General features: G+C 41.3%; 1 protein-coding gene across 1 annotated transcript in view; it reads right to left on the reverse strand.

The window, feature by feature from the left end:
• The window catches only part of mydgf (myeloid-derived growth factor), a 36,325-nt gene extending 13,675 nt beyond the window's left edge, over positions 1-22,650 (reverse strand). The window contains exons 1-4 of the mRNA XM_063032300.1: positions 22,457-22,650; positions 12,067-12,117; positions 4,550-4,611; positions 2,415-2,496 (exon numbers count right to left, since the gene is read on the reverse strand). Of these exons, the coding sequence (XP_062888370.1) occupies positions 2,415-2,496; positions 4,550-4,611; positions 12,067-12,117; positions 22,457-22,597 (336 nt within the window). The 5' untranslated portion in view covers positions 22,598-22,650. The remainder of the gene's footprint in view (positions 1-2,414; positions 2,497-4,549; positions 4,612-12,066; positions 12,118-22,456) is intronic.
• Positions 22,651-23,115: the final 465 nt, after the last annotated feature.

Consider the following 23,115-nt stretch of genomic DNA (forward strand, 5'->3'; position numbering starts at 1 on the left):
TTTGGCAGCAATGGCCTTCCATTAAATATATCTAAATTATGCAGCAAAGGAAAAATAAAAGTTAGGAAATAATGTTAAGGGAGACAAACTTTAAAGAAAAACCAGAAAGGTAAAAACAGAAATATGTTTGGATCTTCAATTTTTCAAAGAGAAGACGACACTGCATCTATAACATTAACCCTTAGGATTAAAGCAGCTTTAAGCAAAAATTATCATTTACTATGATATTAAAACCCTATCCTGCCTATACGAGAACATTTTCGAAAGTCTGTAGTGTAGAATCAACAGGTAAATTCAATCAGTACAATCCATGAAGGAAGTAATCTCTGACAGCAGCTTTGTAAGATCCACATTTAGTTGTACATGTCCAGATGATGATAGATTTACTTTTTAGTAAAAATGAGCAGTAAAAGCGCAGACACTCCACTGCAATATCCTCAGTCAAAGATAAGCTTATCAGAATTTCACATTAGCTTTGGTTATAATGGAGTGTTAAGGGTCTTTATTTTACTGAAGATGCTTTCTCACATTAGTCAAAATTCTAGTGAAAAGAAAATCTTCAGTGAAATAAATAAAGAAAACTAAATGGAAAAAAGTACCTATTTTTAAATTGTAGTTAGTTCTCTGAGTATGCACCAGACGACATTTGAAACTTGACAAGCTGATGAACTTGTTTCACTCGATTATACCATTGAATGATGATGACGGATTCAAGTGCCACCACATTAGTGAACTGCAAGAACATTAACTTTGACGCCACATCTCAATACTGGCTGTCATTACTAATATGCTCCTTTTTAAGGAACTAATGTAATGTCTATTGCAATGAATCACGGTAAATTACCTCAGGCCAAATTTAACAGTGAAAGCGGAAGGAGTTCACTTTTCACACTATATCATTAATGACCATAGGACAATCCAAGGTACTTTACAATTAACAAAGCACAGTTAGGTATTGATATAATATGGTAGGTAGCTAGGTGCACAAACAGCAAGGGAAAAATAAAAGATATAAGTATCAGAAATGGCACTGAGAGACTTGAACTCATGACCTCTTGCCACAGAGAATATCAACACCAAGACAAGGCTGAAAATTTCATTACATCCATCTGCATTTATCTGTAATATTACCAGTTATAGCACACATACATTTCAAAAGTTATTATAGGAAGAACCAACAAATCAAAATCTACCTTTAAATATTAATATCATAAAATGATTAATGCTTATTCAGAGAATATGAAATGAAAGCAAAACAGATTTTAATCCCCAAATACTCGGGCACTGACAATTCTAGAAATACCAACGTATAGAAGATGTAACTAACTTTTAGTCTTCCCTTTGCTTGTTCTTCACAGATGTGAACTTATACATATTATGGACAATGAACATCCTTTTCTGCTGTATCCCTCTTGCTCCCATGCTTGACCAATAAATATGTAAAATATTCTTGCCTAGCCTACTAAGAAGCAGTCAAGTAATGAAATTCTACAAAGAGTGCAGAAACAGCCATTTTTGTAAAATCAATCACAATGATAAAATACCTAGAGTATAAAAATATGCAGGAACTACAATTTATAATTTTCAATATGATTAAGTGTTAACCTCCTGTCAGCAGTAGCAACCTGGGCACAAGTTGCAGTCTCCCCATTGGGACAATGATGGCTGTTTTGAGTTCAGCATTGCAGCTATTTCTCAAGTCCTACCTATGTAATACTTAAACTCAGAAGTTATAAGCATTGCAGATACAGATTGAATCTCAACTCTGCACTGGTTAGTGAATGGGAGGAAATTACTTCTGTTTAGGGGAAAACAACATGTGCTGATACCCACCAGCTAGAGGAACATCTATGAAACAAAATGGAAAATTCTGGTGCATCTTTCACAAGATATAAAAACAAATAATGGTTCTGATCACTCTAATAGCTTTATCCATGAAAAGAATCTAAAGAAAAATTATACTGGAAGTTAACAAGTTGTGACAAATTGTCCTCTAAAACAAAGATCAAATCTAATCTTTGCTCTTGGATTAGATGTGAATCTCTAAGACTGAATCATAATTAATTACAATCCAAATTCTACTTTGATATTAGCAAACAAAATCAATTTTACAATAAATATATAAAGGGGCTCTAATTTAAAATAGATTGTACATTTTTTCCATAAAAGCAGATGAAGTCTTCTATAATGAAAATTCAAATATGAAACTCAACAAAGACTGTCCCCAGAAGGTAATCTCATATCTGGATCTTACTCTAGAAAATTTTTACAGCCTCATCACCCTATTCAGTATTCATTGATGTAAAGGTATAAACAGCTCACAACAACGAGGAAACCTTTAAAATCCAGGCATAGCAGCTTATTATTTGATTTATATTGTGTTTTACAAAAGAAGAGAAAAATAATTTACTTACAAAACCATTTGCAAATTCAATCTTGGCATTAGTGACTTCAGCTTTAAACTGAGTAAAAAACAGATAGGATTTTCCCTGAGGTCTGCAAAGAAACAAAAATGAAGGGAACTCATTTGAAAAATACATTCTGCTTAAGTCATTTTCCTCCCTGAAAATGTTTTTTTTTGTTTTTAACCTTTCCTTCAATCTCATCATAACCATCCAACAAAGTATGCCTATAATATTCCTTACCAAATAGAAAAGACAGTTGAACTAAATCCAAGGTCTTTAAAGCATCACAAAAGTCACCAACCTATACTTCGGTACTATAAGTAATCATTAACATTTCAATGAAATTTAATTGCGTGAAATGGCCAATTGCAATGGGAAAAAAATCTAAATTATTGATTTTATTGATGTCAAATATTTGCTGTTTCACCACCATTTTAAGCCACATAAAGTTCAAAGTACATCTGTGTCACCATATACAACCCTGAGAATTATTTTCTTGTGGGCATACTCAATAAATCCATAATAGAATAACTACCTTAATAAAATCAATGAAAGACCACCAACTTGGGCATTCAACCAGTGTGCAAAAGACAATAAACTGAAAATACGAAAAGAAATAATAATAAAAAATAAGCAATAAGTATTGAGAACATGAGATGAGGAGTCCTTGAAAGTGAATCCATAGATTGTGGGAAGATTTCAATGATGGGACAAGTAAAGTTATTCCTTTTGGTTCAAGAGTCTGATGGTTGAGGAGTAATAACTGTTCCTGAGCCTGCTGGTGTGATCCTGAGGCTTCTGTACCTTCTTCCTGATGGCAGCCCAAAAAGAGAGCATGTCCTAGGTGGTGGGGTTCTCTGCTGTGTAGATGTGCTCAATGATGGGGGAGGGTTTTACCTGTGATGGACTATACCATATCTACTATTTTTTTAAGGTTTTTCTGTTCAAGGGCATTGATATTTCCATACCAGGCTGTGATGCAGCCAGTCAATTTACTCTTCACTATACATCTACAGAAGTTTGTCAAAGTTTTAGATGTCATGCCAAATCTTCACAAACTCCTAAGGAAGCAGGGGCGCTGTCATGTTTTCCTTGTACTTACACTAAGTGCTGGGCCCAGGACAGGTCCTCAGAAATAACACCTAGGAACTTAAAGGTGCTGACCATCTCCATCCAGCTCTGATCCTCCAATGAGGACTGGCTCATGGACTTTGTTTCCTTCTCCTGAAGTCAATAATCAGCTCCTTGGTCTTGCTGACATTGAGTGAGAAACTGGCACCACTCAGCCAGATTTTCATTTGATTCATCACCATCTTTGACTCAGCCTACGACAGTGGTGTCATAAGCAAACCTGAACATGGTGTTAGAGCTGTGCTTAGCCACAGAACCATAAATACAAAGCAAGTAGAGCTGGGGGCTAAGCACACAGCCTTGTGGTGCACCTGTGCTAATGGAGATCTGTGGAGGAGATGATGTTGCCAATCCAAACTGACTGGGGTCTGCAAGCGAGGAAATGGAGGATCGACAGAAGTACCAATCAACAGAAACCACTCACTAGTGATGCAGGAGGTTGTAGGAACAACTTGAGAGGATGGTTGATTCTTAATTCAAAACAAAATCATCCTGCTGGATCTTTCTTTGCTAGTCAGTTTTAAGATAACAAAAAATTACACAGACTTCCCCCCCACTGAGCATTAAAGTAAAACTCAAAGAGTTTTTCACAATTTTGTACAGCCTTGTTCAGTGCATACTAAAATTACTGGGTACACATCAGTGCACTTAATCAGTTATTGAAAATGTGCACACATTACTATTTACTTGCTGTGGAAATGAAACGTTATACAAATACAGTTACCTTTATCCATAATCTTACCAATACACATATTGCAATAAGGAAAATTAGTTTCCTTCTCCCTTCTGGGAAAGCTTTGTGATGTAAAGTTCTTTCTTTACCTTGCTAATCTGATGCCACAGGAAAGTAACAAAAACTGAAATTCTTTAGTTAATTCTATGCATGGTTGATTTACTTTTGTACAGTAAGTGATTAGTTGAACTCTACATGGGTTTAAGCAGCTACCTAGATCTAATGACTGAAACAGCTCTGTACTTAAAGTAGTGTCATGAAAACTTCCTTATTTACTTACCGCCAGACGGAGCAAGAAAATAACTTATTGTCTTCACTGATACCTACACTCATGTGCCATCTCTGTAAAGAGAAACCAATTATGTTTCATTAAACCTTCATTATTTTTATGTCCTTATAAGTTCAATTACGGAAATCACAGCAAAGACAAGACCTGGAAGTTTAAAGCTGCTGTTCAAATCATCTTTGAAAAACAAAAAGGTGAAATCCACCAAAATCATGAAAAAGAGACAAAAATCATTCATACTGAAATATTAAGCCAATTCATTTTAAAATTCCCCAATCTAAGATTTTCAGAATACCAAAGAGTCATAGAGCACTACAACAGGAATTCTGCAGATGCTGGAAATTCAAGCAACACACATAAAAGTTGCTGGTGAACGCAGCAGGCCAGGCAGCATCTCTAGGAAGAGGTGCAGTTGACGTTTCAGGCCGAGACCCTTCGTCAGGACTAACTGAAGGAAGAGTGAGTAAGGGATTTGAAAGTTGGAGGGGGAGGGGGAGATCCAAAATGATAGGAGAAGACAGGAGGGGGAGGGATGGAGCCAAGAGCTGGGCAGCTGATAGGCAAAAGGGATACGAGAGGAGCATGGGACAGAAGGTCCGGGAAGAAAGACAAAGGGGGGGGAACCCAGAGGATGGGCAAGGGGTATATTCAGAGGGACAGAGGGAGAAAAAGGAGAGTGAGAGAAAGAATGTGTGTATAAAAATAAGTAACAGATGGGGTACGAGGGGGAGGTGGGGCATTAGCGGAAGTTAGAGAAGTCGATGTTCATGCCATCAGGTTGGAGGCTACCCAGACGGAATATAAGGTGTTGTTCCTCCAACCTGAGTGTGGCTTCATCTTTACAGTAGAGGAGGCCGTGGATAGACATGTCGGAATGGGAATGGGATGTGGAATTAAAATGTGTGGCCACTGGGAGATCCTGCTTTCTCTGGCGGACAGAGCATAGATGTTCAGCAAAGCGGTCTCCCAGTCTGCGTCGGGTCTCGCCAATATATAAAAGGCCACATCGGGAGCACCAGACGCAGTATATCACCCCAGCTGACTCACAGGTGAAGTGTTGCCTCACCTGGAAGGACTGTTTGGGGCCCTGAATGGTGGTAAGGGAGGAAGTGTAAGGGCATGTGTAGCACTTGTTCCCCTTACACGGATAAGTGCCGGGAGGGAGATCAGTGGGGAGGGATGGGGGGAACGAATGGACAAGAGAGTCGCATAGGGAGCGATCCCTGCGGATTGCCGGGGGGGGCGGGTGAGGGAAAGATGTGCTTAGTGATGGGATCCCGTTGGAGGTGGCGAAAGTTACGGAGAATAATATGTTGGACCCGGAGGCTGGTGGGGTGGTAGGTGAGGACCAGAGGAACCCTATTCCTAGTGGGGTGGCGGGAGGATGTAGTGAGAGCAGATGTACGTGAAATGGGGGAGATGCGTTTAAGAGCAGAGTTGATAGTGGAGGAAGGGAAGCCCCTTTCTTTAAAAAAGGAAGACATCTCCCTCGTCCTAAAATGAAAAGCCTCATCCTGAGAGCAGATGCGGCGGAGACGGAGGAATTGCGAGAAGGGGATGGCATTTTTGCAAGAGACAGGGTGAGAAGAGGAATAGTCCAGATACAGCTCCCCATCCCTCCCCACTGATCTCCCTCCTGGCACTTATCCGTGTAAGCAGAACAAGTGCTACACATGCCCTTACACTTCCTCCCTTACCACCACTCAGGGCCCCAAACAGTCCTTCCAGGTGAGGCAACACTTCACCTGTGAGTTGGCTGGGGTGATATACTGCGTCCGGTGCTCCCGATGTGGCCTTTTATATATTGGCGAGACCCGACACAGTCTGGGAGACCGCTTTGCTGAACACCTACGCTCTGTCCGCCAGAGAAAGCAGGATCTCCCAGTGGCCACACATTTTAATTCCACATCCCATTCCCATTCTGACATGTCTATCCACGGCCTCCTCTACTGTAAAGATGAAGCCACACTCAGGTTAGAGGAACAACACCTTATATTCAGTCTGGGTAGCCTCCAACCTGATGGCATGAACATCGACTTCTCTAACTTCCGCTAATGCCCCACCTCCCCCTTGTACTCCATCTGTTACTTATTTTTATACACACATTCTTTCTCTCACTCTCCTTTTTCTCCCTCTGTCCCTCTGAATATACCCCTTGCCTATCCTCTGGGTCCCCCCCCCCCGCTTGTCTTTCTTCCCGGACCTCCTGTCCCATGATCCTCTCGTAGCCCTTTTGCCTATCACCTGTCCAGCTCTCGGCTCCACCCCTCCCCCTCCTGTCTTCTCCTATCATTTTAGATCTCCCCCTCCCCCTCCAACTTTCAAATCCCTTACTCACTCTTCCTTCAGTTAGTCCTGACGAAGGGTCTCGGCCTGAAACGTCGACTGCACCTCTTCCTAGAGATGCTGCCTGGCCTGCTGCGTTCACCAGCAACCTTTATGTGTGTTGCCTCTTCCTAGAGATGCTGCCTGGCCTGCTGCGTTCACCAGCAACTTTTATGTGTGTTGATAGAGCACTACAGCCCACTTTCCCAGCTCGTCCAGATCATTTTGCAAACCTTGACGGTCTTCCTCACTGTCCATTATGCACCCAATCTTGATGTCATCCACAAATTTGTTGAGCCAGTTGACCACATTATCAAAATCATTAAAACATAGAAACATAGAAAATAGGTGCAGGAGTAGGCCATTCGGCCCTTCGAGCCTGCACCGCCATTTATTATGATCATGGCTGATCATCTAACTCAGAACCCCGCCCCAGCCTTCCCTCCATACCCCCTGACCCCCGTAGCCACAAGGGCCATATCTAACTCCCTCTTAAATATAGCCAATGAACTGGCCTCAACAGTTTCCTGTGGCAGAGAATTCCACAGATTCACCACTCTCTGTGTGAAGAAGTTTTTCCCAGTCTCGGTCCTAAAAGGCTTCCCCTCTATCCTCAAACTGTGACCCCTCGTTCTGGACTTCCCCAACATCGGGAACAATCTTCCTGCATCTAGCCTGTCCAATCCCTTTAGGATCTTATATGTTTCAATAAGATCCCCCCTCAATCTTCTAAATTCCAACGAGTATAAGCCCAGTTCATCCAGTCTTTCTTCATATGAAAGTCCTGCCATCCCAGGAATCAATCTGGTGAACCTTCTGTGTACTCCCTCTATGGCAAAGATGTCTTTCCTCAGATTAGGGGACCAAAACTGCACACAATACTCCAGGTGTGGTCTCACCAAGGCCTTGTACAACTGCAGTAGTACCTCCCTGCTCCTGTACTCGAATCCTCTCGCTATAAATGCCAGCATACCATTCGCCTTTTTCACCACCTGCTGTACCTGCATGCCCACTTTCAATGACTGGTGTATAATGACATCCAGGTCTCATTGCACCTCCCCTTTTCCTAATCGGCCACCATTCAGATAATAATCTGTTTTCCTATTTTTGCCACCAAAGTGGATAACTTCACATTTATCCACATTAAATTGCATCTGCCATGAATTTGCCCACTCACCCAACCTATCCAAGTCACCCTGCATCCTCTTAGCATCCTCCTCACTGCTAACACTGCCACCCAGCTTCGTGTCATCCGCAAACTTGGAGATGCTGCATTTAATTCCCTCATCCAAGTCATTAATATATATTGTAAACAACTGGGGTCCCAGCACTGAGCCTTGCGGTACCCCACTAGTCACCGCCTGCCATTCTGAAAAGGTCCCGTTTATTCCCACTCTTTGCTTCCTGTCTGCTAACCAATTCTCCACCCACACCAATACCTTACCCCCAATACTGTGTGCTTTAAGTTTGCACACTAATCTCCTGTGTGGGACCTTGTCAAAAGCCTTTTGAAAATCCAAATATACCACATCCACTGGTTCTCCCCTATCCACTCTTCTAGTTACATCCTCAAAAAATTCTATGAGATTCGTCAGACATGATTTTCCTTTCACAAATCCATGCTGACTTTGTCCGATCATTTCACCGCTTTCCAAATGTGCTGTTATCACATCCTTGATAACTGACTCCAGCAGTTTCCCCACCACCGACGTTAGGCTAAACGGTCTATAATTCCCCGGTTTCTCTCTCCCTCCTTTTTTAAAAAGTGGGGTTACATTAGCCACCCTCCAATCCTCAGGAACTAGTCCAGTATCTAACGAGTTTTGAAAAATTATCACTAATGCATCCACTATTTCTTGGGCTACTTCCTTAAGCACTCTAGGATGCAGACCATCTGGCAGATGATTAAAAACAGACCCAGCACAGATCCCTGCAGCACACCACTAGTCATAGGCTTCCAGTCAGAGGCCTAACCATTTTCTGCCACTCTCTGGCTCTCCCTCTAAGCCAATATTGAATCTAATTGACTTACTTCATCCTGCATGTCAAGCAACTGAATCTTCTGAACCAGCCTCTAATGTGGGACTTTGTAGCTTGCTAAGGTCCACATAGACAACTCGCATTGCCTTCCCTTTATCAATCTCCTTGGTAACCTCCTTGAAAAACTCTAAGATTGGTTAGACATGACCTGTCACACACAAAGCCATGTTGACTATCCTTAATCAGGTGCTATCTATCCAATACTTATATATATACCGTCCCTCAGAATACCTTCCAGTAGTTTACTCACTTCTGGCATCAGGTTCACCCAGGTTACTCTTAGACAACAGAACAACAGTAGCTATCCTCCAGCCCTCTGGCACCTCACTCATAATTAAAGACCTTTTAAATCTCTCTGTCAGGGCCTCTGCAATATCTGGACTACCCTCCCACAAAGTCCAAAGGGACACCTCCTCAAGCCCTGAAGATTTATCCACCCTAATTCACCTCAAGACAGCAAGCATCTCATCTGTAAACTGGATATGGTCCATGACCTCACTACTCTATTTCCTCAGATCTATAGATTCTGCGCAAGTCTCCCATGCAACTTCAGATGCAAAAAATTCATTTAAGATCTTCCCTATGTCTTTCAGCTCCATGTATAGCTGATCGAGTGGATCAATTTTGTTGTTTGCTATCCTTTTGCTGTTAATATAGCTATAGAAGCCCTTGGGATTCTCTTTCAGCTTGCCTCCCAGAGCAACCTCATGCTTTCTTTTAGCCCTCCTGATTTCTCGTGTTCTCTTGCATTTCTTATACTCAAGTGCCTCATTTGATCCTAACTGTCTATACCTGATAATGCACCTCCTACTTTTTCCTTTACCAGGGCTTCAATATCCCTCAATAACAAAAATTCCCTAAACTTATTAGCCTTGCCTTTTATAAAAGCATTCAGATTCTTCCCTCTCAACATTTCACCTTTGAAAGCATCACACTTACCAAAGACACGTCTGTCAGTAACCAACCTACTCCAATCAACATCTGCCAGATCCCTTTTGATGCCATCAAAATTGGCCTTCCTCCAGTTTAGAATCTTAACCAGAGGACCAGTCCTACAGTCCTATCCTTTTTTTTCTTGAAACTAATGGAATTATGATCACTAGATCCGAAGTGTTTTCCTACACTCACTTCTGTCACCTCCCGTGTATCACACCCTAACAGGAGATCCAGTATCGCACTCCATTTCGGACCTTTACATATTAAGGAAACTTTCCCGGACACCTAACTAACTTGAACCCATCCAGTCCTTTTTCAGTACGGGAGTCCCAGTCAATATATGGAAAATAAAAATCATCTATCACAACTTTATATTTCCCACAACTGTCTGCTATCTCTCCACAAATTTACTCCTCTAAATCATGCTGACTATTGCGAGGTCAATAATATAGTCTCATCAACATGCTCATCCATTTTAAATCCTCTGTCCCACCCAAGTTACCTTGGTTGGCAAACACACCAGAATGTCCTCTCTAAGCACGCTGTGATATTTTCCCTGAAGAATAATGCCACCCCTCCCCTCTATATATGACCCGGATCTGGGCCATACCCTCCAAATATCCGGACCTGCCTCTCGGTTTTTTTGCACTACCTTACTTTCCCTTTTCTATTTTCTATTTATGATTTATAATTTAAATTTTTAATATTTACTTTCGATTTGGACTCCATGGAGCATGAAGAGCAGAATCAAATATCGCTGTGATGATTGTATGCTCTAGTATCAATTGTTTGGCGACAATAAAGTATATCACATCTAAAACAATGGAACTCTAGAACATTAAGTTGCCAGTCCAGCCCCTCCTGCAACAAAGTCTCACTAATGGCTGCAACATCATAATTCCACATAAAGAACCATGCTCTAAGATCATCTGCCTTACCTACAATAGTTGTTGCACTGAAATAGACACAACTCCAAACATTAGTCCCACCATGTTCAACTTTTCAGCTTCCATCTTTGCTTCTAGCCTTAACATCTACTTTCTCCAAAGCCACTTCACTTGCTGTCTTGCCACTCTGGTTCCCTGCTCCCCTTCAACTCCTAATTTAAACCCCTCTAAACAGCACTATCAAGGATATTGGTCCTCTTCCAGTTCAGGTGCAAACTGTCCCATTGTAGAGGTCTGACCTGCCCCGGAAGAGAGCTCGATAATCCAAAAATCTGAAGCCTTCCCTCCTGTACCATCTCCTTAGCCACATGTTAAACAGACAATCATCTTCCTATCACTTGCCTCACTAGCACATAGCAATCCAGAGATGACCACCCTGGAGGACTTGTCTTTTAACAACTCATTGAACTAACTCAGCTAAACCTTGTCACTTTTCTTGCCCCTGTCACTGGTATCAACATGCACCATGACTTCTGGCTGTTCACCTTCCTCCTTAAAAAGAGCAAATACAGACTAGATTTGAAACATCAGACCAGGCACTTTGGAGGCAAAACACCATCTGAGAGTCTAGTTCTCACCCACAAAGCCTCCTGTCTGCTCCCCTAATCAAAGAAACCCCTACCCCTTCTCCACCGTCTTCTCTTCTGAGCCAAAAAGTCAGACTCAAGTGCTTGAGACCTGACCACTGTGACTCTCCCCGGTAGATCGCCCCATAACACTATCGAAAACGACATACTTCTTATCGGGGCGGTACACCCCCAGTGGCACCTTGCTTTGACTGCCTATTCCCTTTTGCTCTCCTGATGGTTACCCAGTTACCTGCCCCCTACTAGGTGTGAATGCTACTCTGTAACTGTGTATCAACCCCTCAGTCTCTCAATGATGATAGTCATCAAGCTTCAGCTCCCTAACATAGTCTGTAAGGAGCTTCAACCAAATGCACTTCTTGCAGGTATGGTCATCAAGGACACTGGAGATCTCCCTGACTTCCCACTTGATGCAAGAGGAGCACACTACTACCCTGGCATCCATTCCCATTGTTCTACCTGTAGCTCCTTAAAAACACAAACTACTGAAAGCTACTAGGCAGAGGCTCAAAAATGTTTAGACATAATACTAAATCAACTTTAAGTGATAAGGCAGAATGAGAACAAAATACTTTGTGTTGTTTGCTTCAACATTTTTCCAGGAGCCTGCTCCCAATATAAGCAGTAATTAATTTCAAATTAGGTATAATTAAGATCTCACATGTTTATCACTAACCTCATTGGTTCCGCCTTGAGATGCATATGTAAATATGCATGAATGGTCACCCTAAATGGGGAAAAAAAGGGTGAACATTTTAACGTTTTAACAAATTGTACATCTATAGTGGTTTACAATTTTCATTCAGATTACAAATAATTTATGATATTTACACAGTGCATAGTGATTATGTGAATCAATAATCCAGAGGCCAGAACTAATGACCTAATGACAGATTTAACTCACATCTGCCAACCAATATAAGACCATAAGACAAAGGAGCAGAATTCTGTCACTCAGCCTATTGAGTCTGCCCTGCCATTCTTTCATGGTTGATTTACTATCCCCTCTCAACCCCATTATCCTGCTTTCTCCCCATAACCTTTGAAGCTCTTACTAATTAAGAACCTATCAACCTCTGCTTTAAATATACTGTGACATGGCCTCCACAGCTATCTGTGGCAATGAATTCCAGATTCACCAATCTCTGCCTTCATCTCCACATCGACTATGTCTAGGCCTTTCAATATTTGATAAGTTTCAATGAGACCTCCCACCCCCCCCCCCACTTTCCTAAACTCCAGCGAGTACAGGCCCAGAACTCCTCACACATTAACCCTTTCATTCCAGGAATCATTCTCATGAACCTCCTCTGGACCCTCTCCAATGCCAGCACATCTTTTCTTAGAAAGGGGCCCAAACCTGCTCACAATACTCCAAGTGTGGTCTGACCAATGCCATATAAAGTCTCAGCATCACATCCGTGCTCTTATATTACAGTCCTTTCGAAATGAACACTAACATTCCATTTGAATTCCTTACCACCAACTCAATCTGCAAGTTAACCTTTAGGAGATCCCGCACAAGGACTCCCAAGTCCCTTTGCACCTCTAATTTTTGAAAAACATTTTCTCCCCCTTTAGAAATTAGTTTACACATTTATTCCTTCTACCAAAGTGCATAACCATATACCTTCCTACACTATATTCTATCTGTATTTCTTTGCCAATTCTCCCAATCTGTCCAAGTCCTTCTGCAGACTCCCTGCTTCCCTCAACATGGCCTGCCCCTCCTCCACCTACCTCTGTAAACTTGCCCACAAAACCATCAATTATGTCACCCAAATTGTTAAAAAGAAGCGATCCCAATATCGACCCCGGCATAACACCACTAGACATCAGCAGCCAATCATATTAGGCCCTCTTTATTCCCACACTTTGCTTCCTGCCAGTCAGCCAATCTTCTGTCCATGCTAGTGTCTTTCCTATAATAACATGAGCTCTTATCTTATTAAGCAGCCTCATGTGTGGCACATTATCACAAGCCTTCTGAAAATCAAAGTAAATAACATCCACTGACTCTCCTTTGTCAATCGTGCCTGTTATTTCCTCAGAGAACTCCAATAGATATGTCAGGAAATATTTCCGCTGATTTTGGCCTACCTTATTGTGCACTTCCAAGTACCCCAAAACCTCATCCTTAATAATCCACTCCAACATCTTCCCAACCACTGAGGTCAGGCAAACTGACCTATAATTTCTTTTTCTCTGCTTCCTTCCCTTCTTTGCAATTATCCAATTCTCCAGGACTCTTCCAGAATCTAGTGATTTTTGAACGGTCATACTAATGTCTCCACAATCTCTTCAGCTACCTCTCTCAGCACCCCTGGTCCAGGTGACTTATCTATCTTCAGACCTTTCAGCTTCCTAAGCACCTTCTCCTTAGCAACAACAGTCCCTTCTGCCCCTGACACTCTTGAATTTCTAGCATACCGCTAGTGTCTTCCACAGAAGACTGACACAAACTACTTATCCACTATTATTAGCATTAAAAATACTTAAAAAGTATTAATACTCTTGACTTATTATCCTTTCTGTAGGCAACATTTAACTGAATCTTCACACTGTGATCTCCTAAGCAGCAAAATCCTGAGGGTGGGAATGAAGCAGCAAGGGCCAGACATCTCAAAGCACACACTCCAGATTCTTCTTCTTCTATTTCCGGCAGAGCAGCCGCATCTAGGCATATTACTGCCCTTCGCAGGATGTATAATTAATTATAATTCTGCTTGCAAATGCTGTATGTGCTCATTAGATAGCAATGCCACAGATTGTTTTCCTTCCCATATTTTGTCACCTGGTTTCCAAGTAACTACATTGCCTCAATTACATTAATTTCATCTGAATCATTTGCAAAACTAAAAGCCTGTTTGAGAATATTAATTATTGCATGCTTAATATTTAAAAATTGATGTTTTCCAAGTCTATCTGCTATTTCCAAGTTTTCCTTTACTTGAATCAAAGCCTGTAGTTATTTACTGAGATCTTGAAGTTCTTCCTCATTTGTTTCCATGTTTTCATTTTATAATCTGAATGTAGATAATTCACTTTGCAACAAATTCCTTTTTCCTTTTGTAACTTTGGAGTAAGTTCCTCCATTTTTTAATCCATTTTCCATGTCACTGAATTTCTGACAACAAGCATCTTTTTCAGAAACTGTCTCCTTTAAATGCAGTACTGTTTCATTCAATCTCTTTTCCAACTCATAGTTGTTCTTATTGAGTACTTCTATTTGTTGTTGGAGTTCTGCACATTTACCCTGGGCTTCAACCATATTTCTTGTATACATAAAATCTGAGATTTTCCTTAAGGTCTGCTACATATTTCATAAATTCTTGACCATTTCCGATAAGACTCCTTGCATTCCATTGTAACAGCCAGTAATATCCCGCCTCTCCTGCCTGTGAACTGTTTGATCCTCCATTCAGCACTTCTTTGACTGTTTCCCACCTAAGCCCTGTAATACCAAGATATTTTTCTGCAGACTTGACTATAATTTTAATTTTTTTGGTTCTTTTGTCTGTTTGAGCTGAACAGTTAATTGCATCTACCATAAATTAGTACGAAATCCTTTCTACTCATTATTAGTGTATCCTTATTTATCATATTACAACCCTCACAGTTCACCGGTTTATTATTCCCTGTATTTGTTTGCTTGATAGCCTTGTCCTTTTCAGCAAATGCTTTCACTGCATCTGCGTAATTGATCCCTTGAGTTACTTTTACATATTGTATCTCAGCTTCTTTCTTGCTATTAATGCATCCTCGATAAGCTGCACTGTGTTCCTCGCCACAATTGCAGCATTTCAGCCTGGCTCCCGCCTAAAATTTCCCATATTCATGTTCTCCAGCGCATCTCCCACATCTTTGTTTCCCTCTGCAGACCGCTGCAATATGTCCGAATTTCTGACATTTAAAGCATCTTAAAGGTGGTGGTATATATATTCTGACCTCATAACACATATACCCTAAATAAACTTTAGTCAGCAATCTCTCTTCATCAAAATTAATAACCAATAAACTACCACACTTTTTCCATTTCTTGTAACTTTCAAACGTTTGGCCTCAATAATTTTTGCTCCTTTTATGTTGTTTAATCTCATCCATAGTAAATTTTCTTGGTATCCCCGAAATAACTCTAGTCCACTTTCTATTGTTGGGTATTGAGCACTGTACTTTTTTGCCATCTATTTAATTTAATCTTATCACTTTGCCTTGCTGAACACTATCCCGACAAATCACTAATAGCAATCCATTTCGTACAACCTTTGCTCTTTTGACTTTGCCCATAAGTTTGTTGATTATCTTAGTCAAATGAATCGGGTTTCATTCACCAAAAGACGCCCTGTCTTCGCTCAGTTTTATAATTGCTTTAATCTCATCTTCTTTCCGTTGTTTTGCTATCCTATTTTGATTGTCCCGACTCCTCAGAGTTTGATATCTCATACCTCTGTTTTCTTTTCTTACTCTTTCCACTCCATTCCTCTTTCCCGCCAACCTCCATCTCTAATCACTTCTGTCGACCAGCAGTTCATCCTGCAGGATACCTTCTTTATCAACTCAACAGCTGCAGCCCACACTACTACCTAACACTGCATCATCCTTCCTCCTGACTGGCCGCCAGGAGCGCATAAGCACTGCTGCTCTGCGAGAGAATGGGATGAGAGAAAGCTTCACACTCCAGATTGAATTGCCTGCTTTCATTAAAGGGCTGAGCTTGGCTGATTGACTACCTGCTTTGCAAATATTGGTTTTGTGCAAGATCAGGCTAGAGGAAAATCTCCTGCATGTCTGCTTGTACATTGGTATGATCTAGTTTACACTCATTCTGTTCTTCATGAACTGACTACAATTCATTTCAGCTTAGTGCAACAGCAACAGCAGTTAGAGAGTAAAGGAAAGTCAAAGCCAAAATCATACCCACCCAAGCTTGCTTTTCTGGATTGATCTCTTCATGCAGCAAGCCATCCTGACAAACCTATCCCCTAATTAGTTGTGAATCTAATTAAGTTATCAAAGAATTAGAGGCACAGTCACTAATAGGAAATGGAGTGAACAGGAGTGAAGAACACTGAGAACAGAACATTGAAGGTGATTATGCTAAAAGCAAACCCAGAGGGATTTAAGCACCATAAGAAATTATAAGAGAGGTTGTAAATGAGAAATTATAATAGAGGATTTAAATGAAAAGCATTTTCCATTGGACTAATGGCAGTGGTGCACTATTATTGCTTAATAGTGCAATTAAGAGTGATTAATATCCAATTAGCTTTTTTATTGTGCAATTAATTTTAAAAGTACAAAAAATCCTTTTTCACCCTAGTTTAAATTCCAGCATATCAGCAGGAGCATTTAAAAAATAGTTAACTATCTAAACTGAAATATAAAACCGGAATCACTAATGGAAACAGTGAAACGAAGAGTTTGCCTTTAAAAAAGCATCCGATTTACATGTTCCATTTTGTAAAGGAGTTTATTTACTATCCTAACTAAATCTTGCTGATACAGCATTTTACTATTAGTTAGTTCATAATTAGTCTTTCATGCTACAAAGTTCTCGTTACATACTTGTTACATACACCTGTTAGGGTGCATTCTCCAGTTACCTTATAAGGTAACCGTAGCCTTCAGCCAGGAGCAGATGTCATCAGATGGTTCCCAACCTTCACCAAGTGTTTAGACCCTCAACCATGACACTCTCCAGTTGGGGGGCCAGCAGTGATGGCCAAATCACTGCCCATCTGCTCCTGGCTTCCAGCTTCCCTCCTCTCGCCTACTCCAAATCCAACAAGAGGCTCGTTCTGCCTCTTCCCCCATCCTACGAGCTGCTTGTTTTTTGCTCCTTTCATCCAGGCCCAGATCTGACAACAACCGCCATGCTGATTTGGGTGGGAAACCTCTGCAGCCAATCTCCACAGGGAACAACCATGCCTGCCATCCCTTGTCTTTACCAATCATACTATCAAGTAAAATTGACAGACCAAATTAGACAGCTGATCAGACAAAGGCACATCCAATCTAAGACCACCTCACTAATATCTAACACAAATATATGCCAAAGTGAGGAAAGCTATTCCATAGTTTAATCAAAAACAACAGCCTTGCATAATTACATTCAAAATACCTTTCAGCCATTCCTCCAAGAACATCCTCAAGTATTTTCCCTCAAAGAGAGGACAAACCAGCAGAAGTGGTGACACAATAGCACAGCAAGAAGGAAATAGTCCTACAATTCCTCAAAACTAACACTGGAACTACATTACTTTCCCTCTTTTGAGGGATTGTTGCAAAACTTCAATGTTATGACCTAACAGTTCAGTAGCACATCAGACCAAAGAATACTGATTCCAGATTCTGTCTGGAACAGATGAGGAGCAATCTAATTCTATGGTAAAACATACTTAAACTACTGGAGACAAAAGACACTGCATATACTGGAATCTGGAGCAACACACAAAAAGATTTTTTGCCTATTTACCACATGTTTCAGTGTTAGTGACTAATATAGACCTTCCAATATATTATGCAGCACTGCCAGCAAGAGTGATTCAATATAGATTCAGTAGTTCAAAACTGAACATCCATGAAAAGCAGCAGAGATACATCCACGACAGTGAACGTGTCGTGAATTGCTTACTCTAGTTTCAACAATATGCAGGACTAACCCTGCTTTTATACAGGATCAAAGGAATGAACTTCTGGAAAAGTTCCACACAAACGAAGATGTCAACTTGATGAGGACAACATGCAGAAGCAATATATCATCAACATTAAGCAATCTCAGAACCAACAAATCAAAACTCCGAAGTCCTGAACATCCAGTGTGAACAGTAGCAGTCAAAAAACAAAGGGAAGAGAAATCATTCCAGTCCTCAATAATGGAATCCAGTACATGAATGCAAAAGTCAATACTGAAGCACTTGCAATGACAGGGGAATCCAAATTACATCTAATTCAACCTGACTTAATGAAGCTTACACTATAGATGATTATAATGCAACTCTTCTCCCAGCTGAATTCATTTATGAGGCATGAATGGTTCTTTCTCAAATATGTATCTACTTTCATTTGTAGGTTATGGATTCTAATTCTTCCACTATTTTATAATAATAGATTTAAGAAAATGCTTTATTTCTTACTCTTTTGGCCTTGGTTCATATCAAGTTACTGAATAGTGAATATAGCTTTGCAAATTTATCTTCATGAAAATACAGTTTAATCTTGCCTGCTCTAATGAATATAATACTTGCAAATTATTCAAAGTACATTTATTAATGTATACTATCTACAACTTTTAAGATTCAGGTTTCTTTGTTTTACGGTTGCCTGAAACACATTCTGAAAGAATATCAAACGCCCTATGCGCAGAGAAATAAAACTGTGCAAACAACATTCAGAACTGAAGCTCACAGAAGTCCACAGCCATGAACTTTGTAATTTCAGGCTCAGTAAACAAAATATCCAAATTAACTTTTCAGCAAATTCAAAAGTTGAAAGTGTTGGAAGTGCAGTCATCACTGCAGTCAATTCAGAAGCCCATTTGTTGCAGGCCAGTCTCAGTTCAGTGCAGAGACAAGTAAACCTCACAGAGTAGCAAGCTGAACACTGGCCCAACCCTCACCTCTGCACCACCACCCTGACCTATTCACCTGGCCCAGCACTTAAATCTGCTAAACTTTGGATCGTTCTGCATTCTTGGACCCGGACCCTGCTGCTAATGTTAGTTACATTAAGTTATCTGGAAACATAAACAAAACACAAAGAAAGATGAAGCGGAAAACTATCACAAAACTATTGCATTTTTGTTGCTTCTTTAGTATGTGGACTTACATTAAAAAGTTCACAAAAGGCAGAAACCCACATTGTAGAGTAACAGTTATATGATGTGCAAGGTTGCAAAGCTACAAATCCAGTACAAAAAGACAGGATTAAGTCAAGCTATTTGAATCAGCACAAACATGACAGACCAACTATCTTCCTCCTGCGTCATGAATTATCTGATTCTTTAAGTCTATAATATATGGTCCTCCTGATACTAATTTAACTTAATATAACTTTAATATTACTATAAAAATGTAGGTAAAGGCAAAATGAAAAACTTTGCAATTTCAGGCCCAGTAGACAAAATATCCAAAAAAAAACTTTTCAGCAAACTAAAAAGTTGAAAGGGTTGGAAGTGCAGTACTTTGAAGAAACATGTGCTGGGGTTAAAATAGAGAGCATGAATACACTATATACAGATTATCAAAAGTATTTGCTAAAGTTATTACAGAAATAGCACCTTGTGGTGTAAGGAAATAACATATTGGTATGACATATAGAGACAGAAGACATGATCAGTAAAAGGAGGAAAGGTGGCATAAATGGATCCTTATCTGATTGATAAGATATAACAAGTGGTGTGCCACAGGGATCGGTGCCAGGGCCTCAACTTTTTACACTTTACATTAATGAAGGCAGTGAAGACAGTTCTAAATTTGATGATCATACACGATAGATTAAGTTGTGAAGTGGACATAACAAGGCTGAAAGAGATCAAGATAAGGACAAAGAAAATGCGCTGTCTTTCTTCTATGCTTGATCCTGATCTTAGGCAGTTTGCACATGGTCTGTGACTGCACAGGTTATCACTAGGTGCACTCGTTTCCACTCTTTTACCAAAGACATGCAAGAAGATTAATTGGCTGTTCTATTTTACACCTTATTTAAAGACCAATGACAATTGTCAACAGCAAAATGAATCCTTGATGGAACTGATAACCATGTAAGAAAAAAGAATTACAAGGATGGAGGAAAATGCTCCACTGTAGGTCAGCTTCCTACGTTATTATAAGATATAGGCTGATTTACGCAAGGTTGATCGAACGTTCACTGTACAAAACCTCACTGTTACGAAAGACCTACATTAGTTCCCTGTTTTCACTAACAGAAGGTGTTTTCACTGTTACAAAAAAAAAGGCAGCGCGCGCCGAGGAGCCACTCTCCCCGAATTCGGAACTGCATTCTAGCCGGCATTTCTTAAACACGTGCCTGTGAGCAGCCGTTAGCAAGATGAGTTCTAAGGTATCGGAAAAGCCTGAAAGAACTTGTAAGGGTGTTACACTTAGCATAAAATTAGACATAATTAAGCATTTCGATCGTGGTGAACAAAGTAAGGACAAAGTGAGTGAGTTTGGCTTGTGGAAGTTGACGAAGATGATGTTGGAGAGGTTTTGGCATCCCATGACCAAGAACTGATAGATGAAGAGCTGATGCAGAGCTGATGCAATTGGAAGAGGAAAGGATAACATTCAAAACTGAATGCAGTAGCAAATGGACCGAAAGTGAAGTCGTCCAGGAACTGAACGTGAAGCAACTGCGTGAGATTTTCGCTGCAGTGATAAAGTACGACTTTAATTTTGAAAGGGTACGTCGGTTTAAGGCATATTTGCAGGATGGGTTGACTGCTTACAAAGAACTGTATGATCTAAAAATGCGCGAGGCTAAGCAGTCAAGCAAGCTTTCCACATCAGCCACAGCAGACGACGAACCTCGACCTTCGATATCGAGGCAGGCAGACATAGGAGAAGATGACCTGCCTGCCCTGATGGAATCAGATGACACCCCAGTGTCCCACCACCCCAACTCCCGGGCAGCGGACAGATACCGATCTGCGGAGAATGCAGCGGTGGCCGGAACGCACCCAGCACATCTTTAAGAAAAAAAGCCAAAATAAACAAGCTAATTTAATTAGGTGCCGCCCGGCACGTAAATGTCGGCCCAGATCAGAGGCGATTACCGATTGTGTCACCTCTGATCTGGGCCAACATTTACGTGCCGAGCGGCACCTAACTAATTAGCTTGTTTATTTCGGCTTTTTTCTTAAAGATGTGCTGAGTGTGTTCCAGCTACCGCTGTACCACTGCATGCTTCGTGGATCAGTATCAGGTCGCTGCCCTGAGGGTGGGGGCCACTGCACCGCCCCAACCTCCGAGAACTCAGCCTAACACACCATCATCAGTGTGCTCGGCGCTGTCCCAATTCCGGTAAGTGATAGTACACTGTACATACATTATTTCTATTTTATATAGGCTGTGTATTTTTACATGTTATTTAGTATGATTTGGCAGCTTCATAGCTTAAAGATTACTGGAGAGAGTGTTTTTGCCAACAGTGCTTGCGTGAGATTTTCACTACGGGGAACAGTTCAGTAATGATTATGGAAAAGTATTTCTACTTTATATAGGCTGTGTATTCATCATATCATTCCTGCTTTTAATATATGTTACTGTTATTTTAGGTTTTATGTGTTATTTGGCATAATTTGGTAGGTTATTTCTGGGTCTGCGAACGCTCACAAATTTTTCCCATATAAATAAATGGTAATTGCTTCTTCGCTTTACGACATTCCGGCTTTCGAACCGTTTCATAGGAACGCTCTACCTTCGGATGGCGGGGGAAACCTATACAAGTTATTAGAGGAACTGGTAATGTCATCACTTAGGGAAATTGAGTACAAACCTGCAGGGAGGGTATGTTTCAGATAAATATGTCAATGGTGAGATCACATCCGTGATTTATGTCTTTCCTTCGCAAGGAAAGATATATTGCATTGGAAGCAGTTCGGAGGTTTGCAAGAACCGAGTAGATAGAGGATGGTTGCACAGGAAGTCGAGTGGCTGAACCTGCGCATGCGTAGAAGTGCAGCCCGCACTCTACATGGGAACTGATGAATTGCGACCTGTTTCCCTCGTCTTTCTCGGTGTTCCGCGTTAAGCGCCCGGTCTGAGCAGTGCTGAAGCCGCAATGCTTTCCCAAAGGTAGAGGTATGCAGTGAAAGAGACGCCTGAGAGGTGGTTTACCGGTTGACAGCTCTCTCCTGTTGATACCGAACGCCTTCACTCGACTCCATCGCCTGGAGATGGCTGACGTGGCGGCTCTTCCCCGTCCTAACCTGAGAATGTCTCCCCGAGTGTTCCACCGTCAGCCCGTTATCTCGCTCTCACCTGGCTGTCTGTTCGCTTCCAAAGGCAGACTCTTCCCAAAGCTCCCCCCTCCCCCGTCCCTCAACCCCGCCGGCGATCGCTTACCAGTGTCTCACTGTGCGAGTGCACCAGGCCCCCGGGCCTGACGTCGAACTCCCCCGTGTGCGAACGTTCAGCGCAGCTCAAGCCGAGCGCGCCAACGAAAATAACGGCCAACAGCGCGCACCTGAGCCCCTCTCCCGCCATCGCAGCGACGGGTGCCGTCAGCAACCAGGACCGTCGCAACTGCGCAACCGCGGCGGCCGGCCGCCTTGGCAGCCAATCAGCAAGTAGCACTTGTTCTGGGTGTTCCCCGCCCCGCCCCCGTTCTCACCCAGCTGGGAAATCCGAATCTCTTGCGAGATTTCGGGCCGATACTGGTGAATTAGAGTCAAAAGCTGCAGATTATTGCAAACCCGAAATAAAACCAGAGCGTGCCAAGAACATTCAGGTCAGGCGACTTTAATAGAAGAAAAAGAGTCCCTTCATCATAGCTGGAAATTTGAGATAACATTACATATTCCAAGCAGCATATTTCAAAGGATCCAGAACCGATGTGAATAACTTTAGTCACTACAACTCCGAGCTGATGCTACGATTTACAGATTCATTTTCAAAAACACAGCTATAACTTTTTTTATTTGTACAATTTGTCTTCTTTTACACGTTGGTTATTTATAGCAGTCTTTGTTTATGCATAGTTTCAGAAATTCCATTATATTTTT

The sequence above is a fragment of the Mobula hypostoma genome, chromosome 24 (genome assembly GCF_963921235.1).
Source record: "Mobula hypostoma chromosome 24, sMobHyp1.1, whole genome shotgun sequence".
Lineage (NCBI taxonomy): Eukaryota > Metazoa > Chordata > Chondrichthyes > Myliobatiformes > Myliobatidae > Mobula > Mobula hypostoma.